Source organism: Chiroxiphia lanceolata, chromosome 1 (genome assembly GCF_009829145.1).
Source record: "Chiroxiphia lanceolata isolate bChiLan1 chromosome 1, bChiLan1.pri, whole genome shotgun sequence".
NCBI classification, from domain to species: domain Eukaryota; kingdom Metazoa; phylum Chordata; class Aves; order Passeriformes; family Pipridae; genus Chiroxiphia; species Chiroxiphia lanceolata.
Window position 1 is genome coordinate 43,713,360 of NC_045637.1, and position 12,005 is coordinate 43,725,364.

At 39.0% G+C, this 12,005-nt stretch overlaps 1 protein-coding gene across 2 annotated transcripts in view; it reads left to right on the forward strand.

Annotated features, from left to right (window-relative positions):
• The window catches only part of LOC116780610 (ethanolaminephosphotransferase 1-like), a 58,617-nt gene that overhangs the window by 36,147 nt on the left and 10,465 nt on the right, over window positions 1-12,005 (forward strand). For both annotated transcript variants that reach the window (XM_032675817.1, XM_032675823.1), the window contains exons 6-7: window positions 71-179; window positions 10,279-10,327. In XM_032675817.1, coding sequence (XP_032531708.1) covers window positions 71-179; window positions 10,279-10,327 — 158 coding nt within the window. The remainder of the gene's footprint in view (window positions 1-70; window positions 180-10,278; window positions 10,328-12,005) is intronic.

Here is a 12,005-nt window from a genome sequence, read left to right on the forward strand (position 1 = left end):
CCTTTAGAAGTACAGGACTGAATATACGTTATCTTTTATTTATTTTTATTTATTAATACCTCTTCTATAGGTATTAATAGCAGCATATCTGCTTACCAGTGCTGTTGGTGTGGAAGTCTGGCAGAAGCCTTTGCTGCTTGGTTATTACATTACAGACATATTAGTAATCCTACTTATAGGTAAGTGTCCAAATCTAAGCAAAAATATACTGCTCTTTAATTATTTTGATTAGATATGTCTTATATTTCCCTCTTTTTTTTTTTCTTTTGTAAGTGTTGGATATTGCAAAAAAGACGTGAGTAGAGCTGATTAAAAGGGCTAATACTGGGAAACTTTAAAAAAGTAGATAATTTTGTAAAATTTTTTCCTCACTGAATTACTACCTGTTGCACACAAATAATACAGAAAATACTCCTCATCTGCATATGCAGTTCAGTGCAGTGTGCCGGCTGGCTGGCTCCCAAAGTCACAGGAACTCCTCTTGTCACTCAGGTAAAATGTCATTCACATTTACATATGTTCCAAGTTCAGTGTTTTGGCCTGCAGCACACTATGTTCCAAAACATTATGAATAGAAGGAATGAAGACATTATTTAAATAATCTTGGAGGCACTACTGTAAATATGAATAAGAATCAGGTTGTTTCTAAGCTCTTCTTTAGAATTCCTTTCTGAACAGAAATGATGCATTTTTCATACACAGCAATAGCTATTTGCTCATTATTTGATACTGTCAGTGTAGTTTGAAATAAGCATCCTGTGTTTTTTGGCTGTTATAGCTAGATGAGAACAAGAGCAGTTACATTTTAATGACTTAAAAACATGGTAGTGTTAGCTAAAAATGTGTGTATGCAAAATGGCTTTGATGTGTTGCTTGGGAGGTGAAGAAATTAGCATACATATTTTTAGAGATTTTCATGAGCATACAAGTGATGAGAAGAGGGCACCAAAGCACCTGTTTGACACAAACACTCTAGACTTACTTCCCAAGGAATGTCTTCTGCTTTTGAGCCAAATGGAGGACTTGGATACAGGCGCTCACCTAGTGTCAACTTGATAGGAGCCATCTGAGCATTTTGGGGGGGACTTTTGAATCCACTGCACTGATATGGGCTCTCACCACGCTCTCCTGTGGCGAGGTCTTCAGCAGGTACCATCTCCCGTCCCAACAGTGCTTCCCAGAATTCCCAGATTGGAAAGGACACTGCGTTCAAGCTGTACTTTCCAATGAGCAGCATATGCAAGGACATGGTTTTGTGCTTTACCCAGAGTATAAAACTGACTGTGTGTGACCAAGATTATACAGTCTTTTACATGTCAGGCCTGATTTAGGCACTCTGAGGAAAAAAGTAAAGGAAGGGGGGAAAACAGTGGTTTCCTTTTCAACTTGACAGAGGTGTATCAGTAGATAGGGACTGATTTGTGCTCTCAAAGGAGCACTGCAAGTCCAGGAAAGATGGATGCTGGCTCACCCAGAAGCGGCAGGTTAGGCCAGCGCTGGTGTGAAGTGGTAGCTGGGGCCAGTCCATTGAACATTAACTTGTTCTGTGCTATGCACATTGCTGCTTTGGCTCCTGCCACTAAAGCACATGACAGCCCATTCAGTGAGTACATTGATGGCTTCCCTTGCACTTGGGAAGCCATGGGTGAAGGTTTAATTTAACCTGTTCAACACAGTAGGAAGGCATGTCAGTGGTAGGGAAGCATGTCAGTGTCATCAGATCTGCAGCACTGAGCATCCTTTTCCATAGTCTACCAAAACCAGCTGGAAAGCAAGGACTGTTCCATTAGCATTAGAAAGAAGTACTGCTTCTGTCTTCTATGGATCTGTGAGCACAGAATTGAGTATTTCTTCCCAAGCAGAATAGGTATAAGTAAGAGCCAAAAAATTTCTTTAAAAAACATTGTCTCTCACACACTATCCACAATGCCATTAACATGGCAACATTTGCAGCTTAATTATAGTTAAATGTAAGTTCATGTTTATAGTATGCAAGAAATGGTCTTCTTTGACTCTATATTGCAGAATCATCACAGTGCTTAATAAATTTCTTAAAAACAGGCACTAAATTTAAATATTAAAAAAGTAGAATCCTTCCACTCTGGATCATGCTGATCCAGAAAGCACTGCCATTTCACCACACATTTGAATCTCAGCAATAGTGATTAAGGTGATTGTGTGACTATGGATATATAAAATTTCTAGAAGCTTGTGATAAACTGCAGGACCCCACTGTGACTGCAGAAAACGTGCTCATGTAACCTACACCAAGGGCCAAGCAGCCAAGCTGATGGAATTATTTTCTCTGTCAGAGAGACTGCAGCAAGTGTGTCTTGCTCAGCCAGAACCATTTGTATCAGAGAGCCCACTCTCTGGCATGCTCAGTTAAATGCCTTTGTGGCTAGTTAAAAGCAAAGCAATGTAGTGAGTCTCTGATGCTTTTTACAAGTTCGTTTCCCATGATCCTAAGAGGACCCAGTAAACCATAACTGGCTGTCCTTAACCATCTGATGGCATTTAGTAGTCAGTAGTGGTCCTTTTAACAATGAACCTGTAGCTTCTCCATCAATACTTGGCATTTGTTTGGTGTTTTTACTGTTCTCTGCACAACAGGAGTTCAGCTGCTGAGCTGTCACTTCTCTGAGAACAGCTGGGCTTTAGCTAGTACCTTGTGTAGTGGGAAGAAATCCAAACGAGATGCACATGAGTGTTTTTCAGATGTCTTTCCTGGAGTTTCTGGTAAAAAAAAAAAATAGCCCATATATAACCTAAGGATGAACTCTGCAAAAGCACCTCCTCAGAGGAAGCTGAGGTATCACCAGGTGACACACATTCGTTGAAAATAGTGGAGTTTTTATCAGGTGCCAGAACACACAAAGATATACATAAAAGTGCATCAATACTGGTGTTTAGATTACATGTTTCAGGAAAGCCTCCCAAGAGAGCTTTATGCATGCTCCTGGGAACTATCTGGCACACTGTGAACACCTGCAGGAAAGCCAGGTCTTGGGCTGCTAAGCAGCAACCTCAGAGGACTGCCCTGTGAAACTGAGAAACTTTTGCATAGTATTTCACGGGAATTTTTCAGCTATCCAGAAAACACAAACCCATAATTTTCACAGGCAGTGAGAGCAATTCCATCCTTCAGCTCTGAAACACATAGCTGGACACCAAACCAATGAAGAAGGTCCTTCTCCTCTTTCCATATTGTCCTGGCTGCTAGGCAGAAATGCTTTTTCGCTCCTAACATGAAAGCAGCCAGACCTTTCTAAGGTTATGTGCCTGTGCACTCATGTGGAACTAATTACTTCTGCACTCATCAAGGCTCCTGTGGATGACACTCCAAAAACTCTCTTGGGGTTTAAACACAATTGTCCCATACCATTATCTGGCTAAGTAGGGTCCCTTCAAAGGGCAGCACTAGGGTGAGAGCTGTCATTTATTTTCACCCCTCCAGGGCATCCTGAATGCCTAGCATTCCCTGTCACTGTGCTATCAGGTTGAGAGCAATATAAAATATTTACAATAAGCATTTTAAAACAGTCAATCCTGCACATAAAGTCTAGTACCACAAATGATGCTGTAGATTTCATAAGAAGATTTTCAGTGACAGGTAGGCATCTGTAGTGCAGGGTGTAGCATTACTAATTGATGATGGTTTCTGTCTCACATTGCTATTAAATGACCTGTGGGTGCATGTTCTAAATGAAGCATTTTCCATGCTTGGGACATTCATACTTGCTATGTATGAGATAGTTTTTATAATGTCTAATAAAATTTGAGTTCAGATTGCAATCCTCTCCTCACTGGACACATGCATCTTGCTGGAAATTTCTCTGTGTATTAAATTTGTTCAGAATTCACCAGAGGGCTCAGAAGTTATGGTGGGATATACACAAAAAGCAGCATTATCACATCAGCCTCATTCCTTAAGAAAGCACATTGGAAAAATGACTCCGGGATGCAGAGAAAGTTTCCTGCTCCTCTTCAGTATTAATTACAACCACAGTAATAGGTTTTGTGGTAAAGGATCATTCAAGCATGGAGTGGATATGTTGTACTTCATCAGTGTGTGGCACATGGGGCAGACCATTCTGTAATCCAGACATGGTATTATGTTTGAGTCCACTCTATCTGGTCAACAGTGCCCAGATCTGGGCTACTGAAGTCTGTGGCAAAGCTGAGGTAAATTTTCAAAGTGCAGGTTTGAACACGAAATGTGAATTCAATACTAACATCTGTCAGAGATCTAAAACTTTTTTTTAGAGATGGGACCAAAACATTCAGAATTGTTTTCCTGTGATGTGCATTGGACTGGATTCTGTGCTGACTTCTTCAGTGTGTGTTCCTTGAGGTTCACTCTTCTTGGAGCTACTTAAGTATATAAAAAGAGAATTAAATTCATAAATGAATACGTAATAGCAGCAAAAAACTAATGATGAGACCAAATTCATAAATGTATACATAATAGCAGCAAAAAACTAATGATGAGACCAAGCCATAACATTTGAAACATGCTAAGTATTTGAATTCTGTCATAGTGGGAAAGAACAATTATCTATCTAAAACAAGGCTTTGTCCTTACACTGTGTTCTACATCCTGTGTGGACAAAGGAGGACACAGAAGTCCTTGCCACGGGTGATCATACAGCAGCCTGCCCTCTTTTCACTGTCAGAAAATGTTTAGGAGGCCATGGTCAAATTATAAATTTTTTCTACTCCATATAGATGAGTCATTCTGTAGTGATTTCCTATAGTTCCCATTGCGAAGTGGCTGATGGTTCTACCTTAATGATGACTAGTTGAATGATTAAATGTTAAGTGATATGTTTTCAAAATGTTATTGCTCTGACAGGCTTTGACCAGTCCTGTTTGAAAAGTGTGGTTAACATGAATTGGCTTCTACATGTCTGTCACCAATTTAACATTTATTAAAGCATTGTTGTGACAGATTGTATGAGACTTTGTTAAAGTAAAGAGTGTGAAATATTCACCTGTCGCTTGAGATATATATTTAAAAAGCTGTTGAGTTCATGTTTGGAGTAACTCATCTGAACCAGTCAGAACAATAACCCAGAAAAGCAGAGCACTCAAGGCCAGGGGCAGAGCAGTGTCACAGGATGCTGGTTACAGGTGGGAATGAGTTTGGTGGTGGTAGCTGTGAGAAGTCATTTCAGGGGCGGTGTGAGCCGCAGGAGAAGGTCAAACAAAGGAGCTCGCCTGGCGGAATCCTTCTGGAAGCCAGCCTGGGCTTTTCAAATAAAGGCACTGTTTCTCTGGTGCTCAATTCTTGCTGTGCCCAGAAAGAGAATGATGTGTGAACAGTACTACATCAAAGAAGTAGCTACATCCATAAACTAATTCTTCAGTCTGCACTTAATCCCTCAAAATGCTAATTGTTATCTTACAGCTCAGTTCAAGAGAGAGAAATGCAGTGTGTACTTCCTTAGACAGTGAAAATAAGGTATAAAATCAACAAACACTACAAATACACCCCTTTTCAACAAACATGACAAATGCATCCCTTTACAATCTTTATACTGAAGAAATATCTTAGATGCTAAACATCCAAAACCTACATTAACCTTGTGCATTAAGACAGTGCTCATGTTTACACTGTTCTTTTAATCCTGTAAAGTAATTTCATACTGTGTAGATCAGTTTGGGTGTATTTTTCATCCTAATGTATTCAGACTTTGCAGGCTCAATTAAGTCTGAAAATTATATACTCATTTTCTAAGCTTTTTTACCCCCCTCAATTACTATGCAGTTTAAAGTTTGCCATTTTATATAATGATAAAATATAATTTTATAGTTAGTGGACAGCTCAATGTGCAATTATCTGTTTTCAAAATCAATTAAAAGAGTCGTCTTCTCAAAACATGCCTGAGAAGGTCACACTGTTCCATAAAAAGCTACTGTTCCAGTTACAAGTGCTTTTAAATGTTCACCTTTTGATGAAACTTGCTTCCAGGCACTGATAACTGTGCTAAATATTCAGTGTGTTAAGATATTTTCATGTGTCTAGCTGCTCTAAATGTGCAAGAAATGTGAAAAAAAAAAAAAAAAGGAAAAAGTATTTAAATATTTGTCCAAGCAAATATTGAGGCCTGAATATTTTGAATCTGATTGTTTTGGTCTGGTGTCTAAGAAAGGTAAATGATAACATTCCAGTTATTTACAGCAAGCATTGACTATGATGAATTATTAATCTAAAGATAGAAAGGCCAAGTATACTGAAGAAGGCCGTGTGGAGATGTGGGCAGTTGAAGAATGAGAGAGGAAGGTGTATTTCATGTGTAGGCTGAAATGCAAGTGACAACTGTCTGCTGTTCGAGGCGCTCAACTTCTGCAATATGCCCAGGAGAAGGTCTGCACATACCTCTTCCCTGCCTCCCAAATGGGATGAATGCTCTGGGGAGTCTTTTCTGGGGGTGAGCACAGCAGGGATGGTACTTTCCTGAACAAATTCACACAGTTTCCAGTGCAGTGTTCACCTAAGCCTGCATCCCTATATCACACTATCTCATTTTGAACTTCTCACTATCAGGAAATCCAGTTCTTAACAAATAATATTTCAGTGCTTTTCTTAGGATGGTGTAAGGATGATTCACTTGTCAGGAACTTACCAACAAAAGGGATTTACAATAGCAAAGGTGTGGAGAAGATAAACAGCAAAGATAAACATTGTCCTTCCTTTGAAGCAGTGTAATTTCTGTAAAAATAGTGGTCTGTGTGTCTTGGAGTTGCTTCTTTATTTAGTGGTATTTACAGTCTGCGAGGTTTTGTGTTTTCAGAAATGTGGCTACCTGCATCAGGCTGTCTGCCTTTGTCTGAGCGCCAGTGTGGGACTGTTAGTTACTGAAACAGCATTTTCTGGAACTGAGAGTAGTGTCAGCAGTTTGTTTCTGGCCATGCCCTCTCTTCCTCTACAGCAAGCAGGTCTGTCACGAGTTAATTTAGTAACTGCAGCATGTCATGGAAACAACCTGGCCGCCTGCAGGTCTTCAGTAGTCTTTAAATTTAGTTACATAAGGGTTTAAAATGCCCTCATGTAATGAAACTAAAATAGATTACTGTTAGTCTAAATTACATAGGTGACAATGTACCATGATATCCATCACATGCTACCTTTTTTTTTAATTATTATTAATTTACTCAGCTATGTCAAACGACATCTTATTGTTTTGGAATTGAATTTGAAAGCACCAAATGAAATCTAAAATTGATGGGAATTACCTTTTGATCTCTTTTACACACGTGGATAGATAGATAGATAGATAGATATGCATGTGTATGTATCTCTGTGTTTATATATATATATTTGGAAAATAAGATAATGCCTTCATTTCTGACATCTTTAATCCTGAATTTATGAATGCTTTGGGATTTGTTTGGTTGGTTTTGGTTTGTTTTGGTTTTTTAATATGGAAAAAAATAATTCCCAATAAAGAGCTTTATAAATATTTATTTCTCGAAAAGGGAGTCCAGATAGTGCAAGGCAGAGGACTGATGATAGGATTGTACATAAATCCAAGGATTTGGGCTTCAGCCTTCAACCTAGTGTGACACGAGAATTTTCTGTGTGTATCTGTGCCACCCATGTGTGCTTTGGTATTTCTGCCGTTAATATAGACCTATGTTCTTATAATTGGGTCTTGGATTTTAAATCAGCTGCAAAAATGGGAAAATATTAAAGGAGAAATTAAAAAATACTGGAAGAGCAGTAATACTTCTAAGAACACTTGAGGAGTTCTGTTTTCTGCAATGTGTTAAAAACGCCTAATGCACTTAACTTGGATTTTTAAAATTATTTTAAAATAAAACGTGCTTTTAGGACATTAAAAAAAAAGCTCTGTGATCATCACTTGGGCAGTGCCTAGGTGGCTGTGTGCCAGACAGCCAGCAGTGGGTTTGCTTTCCAGGCTGCACCTTTTGTTCCCCAGAGCAGCGGGGAATGGCAGCAATGCGGATGCAGCAGTTTAGCTCCTGGGCACAAAGGGATCCTTAATACCAATTAAAAAGCAGACTTAATGAGTACCAAAAGCAGCCCCCAAGCCAGGCCTCCTTAGCTAAAAAAAGATGGGAAAGCAACATGTTGTAGGAAATGATGGAATTTTGAAAATCCCCTAAGAAACAGGGGAACACCCTTTGCTTTCCCTGCTGCATCCTCAACTCTCCCTCTGCTAAAAGCAAAGCTGTGTTAAAATACAGGGGAGTAACTGGTGGAACTGCCCCATTTGGAAAGTGGCTTTTAGCTAGCTGGGGGACTGTTTGTGGTCAGTGTGTTATTTCTAACTAAAATGGCACTTCATAAAAATAACAAATTGTTGGCAACCATTGCTCTTTGAATTCTATTTCTAGTTCTAGTCTCTATTTCTGTTCCTCTTGGTTGCTTTTCTCCTAACAAATCAAACTTCAGGATTGCAGCAGGAAATTTAGATTTAACCTCAAGAGTCAGTGTTTTGTCTCATGTCTGCTCTAATGTGATACAGATGTTGGAACTGCTGTACGTAACTCAGCCCTCCCTGCCTAATAGAAAACATAGCTAACTGGAGTGCACATTAAACACAGATCATTCTGAAGTCACTAAACCTGTGAATTTTAGAAATACATTCACAAAATACTTGGGATATTACTTCAATTGCACATCCTCCAGCTGTTTGATAGGGAGTTTCTACTACGCTAAAGAAGCAGAGCTCTTTATCTTACTTGTTGTAAAAAGCAAAACCAAGAAGTAAGCATGAAAAAAAAAATGCAATACCTGAAATTATTTACAGGCTGGATATTCTTTTTTTTCTGTTCTTGGTTCCCCTCTCTTTAAAAAATAACCAGCAAGACTAGAGAGACAGATTATCTGTTGCATCCCTTTTTACTTATCCATCAATCCTCATCTCTGCTATTCTCGGGGTTTTTTTAGTTTTCCTTCTCTTGAGTTACCACTGTGGCCAGAGCGTGCTAAATGTTTGGGTATGTCTTTGATGAGGACTGAACAGTAAACACTGATATTTCTCAAGACTCTGCTATGCCACGTTAACCCCAGTACAAAGTCATCTGAAATCAGCTCTTTCCTCTATTTATTCATTCTTTTCCCCCCCTTATTTCTAATAATGAGATTTAAGTTTTCTGATTTTCTGTACAAACAGTACGCTGTGTTTCTTAAATGAGATTTTTTTTTTAGGGCAACGCCAGAAGGTTTAGCACATCAGAGTGCTTTTCTCGCACATAACCAAATAGGAATTATGTATTAATTTAGTGCACAAAACCCAATCCTCATGCCTTATAATATATGAAATGTGCTACCCAGAACAATCTCCAAGCAGCAAACAGACCAGGGAAAAGCCCTCAATACACAGAAAGTGGTGGTGGTGGGAAAACCAACCCAAGAGCTCTACAGGGAAACATAGAGATTAAAAAAGTCTCATGTATGTTTTCACGTAGTTAGGCTGACTGATACGGTGGCTTTTTTTGTTTGAATCTCAAACTTCCACTTCTTGCAGGAGTCTTCTTTGACCCTTGGGTGGACCAATGTGTTTTGGATGTAGGTGTTAGAGGGGGTACAACTGGGTCTTCAGGCAACTCTGGGGCTGCTGACAGCTGTGTTGATAATGCCAGGAGCAGTGCAGAGAGACACAGCGTTAGCAAAGGCAAACTCCTTGTGTTTGGGGGATTAAAGCTGAGCTCCAGAAAGGTCACTCCTGTATTAAAAAAAAAACAGTAAAAAGCCCTCACTCATTCAAATGACGGACATATCATGAAAATTAATTCATTTTAGCTATTGTATCAGCAAAACAGATCATTAGTTGACCCTTAATATACTGAACAATAAACATGTTTTTCCCCAGTAATGTGAACAGTGCTATTTGAGGTTAATTGTCTTTCTATATTTCACTGGAAGGCTTTTAGTGCCAGACTTGGGTTTTTTTTCTACATAGACAGCAGCTCAAGCAAAATATGGCTGTCCTGGGTCCAGCAGAGGAGCCTGTATGAAAAATAATTGGTCCTACCTACTAGCTACATCAGAATTTTTAAAATCCTTTCTGGTCTTGTCACTTGTTATGCAAGAAAATCTGTATCAGCAACTATTTCTAGCAGCTAACTTCTGAAAAAAAAGAGGAAGGTTTTATTATTGCCTAAAGCTTCCAAATTCAGTTTGTATCCTATAATGAGTACAGGAATACTGAGTCATTTTTAAAATAGCAGATTAGCTCTGTTATCGTATGAGAAAACTCTGAGGTCATCAGTGTAGCATTACATATTAATCTTTTTCTCTTCCAGGCTTCAGTTTATTTCTTTCATTTCCACAAACACTATACAATATTCACAGGTAAGTTAATTAACATTAAGTTCTATTCCCTCCCATTTAATTATGTATATTTAAGGGTTTCCTCAATTAGAAATAAATTTTATGCTTGAAATAGCCTAGCTCCTTTATCCAGATGCTGTCCTGATAACATAGTAACAGGTTTTTCTGGTCAGTTTTGAGAATCTGACTGGTTTCTTTTCCATGTTTACAACTCTCCCCTTTTTCTTTCACTTGCCATTCTCCAGGCAGTCTCACAGTGGTCCTGCACAGTAAACTGATAAAAGCTCTGTAGTTAGAAACATTGTGTTTTATTTGCAATCAAATGTGATTTGTAACTTCTGCCTGCACTAAGTAAAATTCTGTAGCTGATCATCCTACAGTCAGTGAAATACTTCATTGTCTTCCAGCTCCTTCTGTAAAACTCTCCTCTGTATGAAGTCTGCAGATAATTGCTCTCAGATATAAGCTAGGCAGGTGGCAAGCTGTGATTACATCTGAGAGCTGGCTTGCTCCACCTAGGAATTTTATCCACAGTTTATACTCTGATGGCCTGTTTTTATTAACGCAGCCTGCATTCCACTAGTATTTGATGGCTCATTTCACTCATTTGTCACTTGAGGTCTCTCAGGTCCCAAGTGTCCCAGAGGAGGGACTGTCACTGCCCATATTCAGGAATTAGTGGGAATTTATACTAACATTTAAATTTTGAAGAGACTATAACACAATATCTCATTGCTCCTACACAGTCCTTTTCCAGTTGTAGTACTCACTGTAGTTAATAAAAGCATGAGCAGCCCTGAGTTAGAGGCAGGAAGAATGGGGAGTCAGGAGATGTGGGGCAGGAAAAGCTGAGGACTTGCAGAAAGGCTGGGCGGTGGGGCAGGGAACTTGGAACCAGTGGGGCAAGGGACTCTGGTTTGGGGACGACTGAGTGAAGGAGGGAAGCACCTTGTGCATGTCAGCCCCTGGTAGTAGCAGCATTTACCCCAGTAAATATTTCAGTTTTGTTTTCCTTCCTTTCATGTCAGGAATTTTGTTTGGTGCTTTCCTTTTCAAGTTATCATTCAACGTAGTTCCTCTCAAGCCTTCCAGTGGGTTTATCATTCCTCTGAACAGAATGGCACAGTAATTTTAAAAATCCAGTCAGGTTTGCTTGAAGGATGCACATACAAGCTCTTTGGTGATGAGGGATTTGAGTTTTCCAGTCATCTCCTCTCTTTCTTCATACTGATGCCTGTTCTCGGTTTTATTTTAGGAGAAGAGTATTCTTTTTTGGCATGAGAAAGATATTTCTTGGATTTTTGTCTAGCTGTTTCTATAAATACATACATTCAGAGATTTTAAGCAGTACGTTTCCCAGTACACTTCAAACACAGAATTGCTCTTGTGAACTAGTGGTATGAAGGAATGGTTTCATGGCAGTGAACTTTAGTAAATTAAACCTCCTACTCCTTTTATAACCTCGGAATGAGGTTTGCCTGAGTGAGAAAGATGCAAGATACAGGTAAAAGCTGTTGACCTTACAGTTACCATTTTCCTAAATTACGTAAAATGCAGTCATTTACTACCTTTAATAGCACTACCTTTAAAAGCCAGCTTAAAATATCCAAGAAAACACAATGCATCATTAATTTTCCTATACTCTAATTAGCCAAAAAAGCCTCTCCTTTAGGCTGTATTTTGAAAATGGTACAGTATT